A 1089-nucleotide genomic window follows, 5' to 3' on the forward strand; every position below is an offset into this window, starting at 1 on the left:
CCATCTTCACTGAGACTTTTGGAATTCCATATCCATTGAACAAATTGGTAATGGTGGCTATTCTAGAACTTATGGGTGTGATGGAGAATTGGGGACTTGTGACATATACCGAGACGTTTTTACTTGTAGATGAGAAGCTGAGTAGTTATGAAATGAAATTAAGGCAGATGCAGCGCGTGCAATTTGTCACGTACTATCCCATCAGTGGTTCGGAAGTTTAGTGACAATGGCATGGTGGACTGGATTATGGCTAAATGAAGGATTCGCTTTTGATGCGGCGCATCGTATCTACCCAGAATGGAAACTGTGGGACACATTTGTTCATGATGTGATGCTTGGATCAGCGTTTGTAAAAGATGCAATGATTTCATCTCATCCGATTGAAGTAGTTGTACATCATCCGGATGAAGCAGATCAAATCTTTAACGCATTTTCGTATCACAATCCTAGCATCGTGCGGATGTTGTACGAATATCTTGGATATTCTACCGTTCTGTACACAACTATCTTCTAAAATTTAATCATCAGAATACGGTAACTGAGGATTTGTGGGAAGCATTGGAAAAGGTGTCTGGTCAAAAATTAAAAACATGGCTGATACATGGACCAAGTAGGTGGGCTTTCCTCTAGTACCCCATTAGCATTAAAATTCAGTCTTTATATTCGCTCGCGCTGGCGTCTTGGCCCTTCCAGTTGCATTGGACTTTACCAGTACCTACATTGATGAAACAGTTTCTCTATGCTGGAAGGAAATCTCGCGCAACATGTGGTACTATTCTGTGATAAAGCGTTTTACCCTGAACTTTAGCGCTACATTCGCGCAATTTTTGTGCACGTGATGGATCGTTTGGTTGGCATTCCGATGCCTCGAAGGAGCAAAGTGACCCCGATGGGGGTGAGTTTCGAATAACAGTCATATATCGCTTAAGTTGCCAATAATCTGTATGTCATCAAAGAAGCGAGAAAGCGCTTTCATGCCTATACTGGTGGTGATCTTTCTGCTCTTTCAGCTGATCTCCGTAGCTCTGTGCTTGATATCAAGGAAACATTCGGTGAAGCTGGCAATGCCAAGTTGTTGCACGATTTATA

The 1089-nt window shown here is 42.2% G+C and overlaps 1 protein-coding gene across 1 annotated transcript; it reads left to right on the forward strand.

The window, feature by feature from the left end:
* Positions 1-50: 50 nt before the first annotated feature.
* PHALS_05250 (Puromycin-sensitive aminopeptidase and related aminopeptidases) lies at positions 51-641 on the forward strand (the record flags this gene model as incomplete). Its single annotated transcript, XM_024718948.1, has 4 exons — positions 51-207; positions 261-454; positions 529-567; positions 615-641. 4 exons carry the CDS (start codon positions 51-53, stop codon positions 639-641), a joined length of 417 nt encoding a protein of 138 aa, XP_024584296.1.
* Between the last annotated feature and the right edge of the window lie 448 nt (positions 642-1089).

The sequence above is a fragment of the Plasmopara halstedii genome, assembly GCF_900000015.1.
Source record: "Plasmopara halstedii genome assembly, contig: Scaffold_2881, whole genome shotgun sequence".
NCBI classification, from domain to species: domain Eukaryota; phylum Oomycota; class Peronosporomycetes; order Peronosporales; family Peronosporaceae; genus Plasmopara; species Plasmopara halstedii.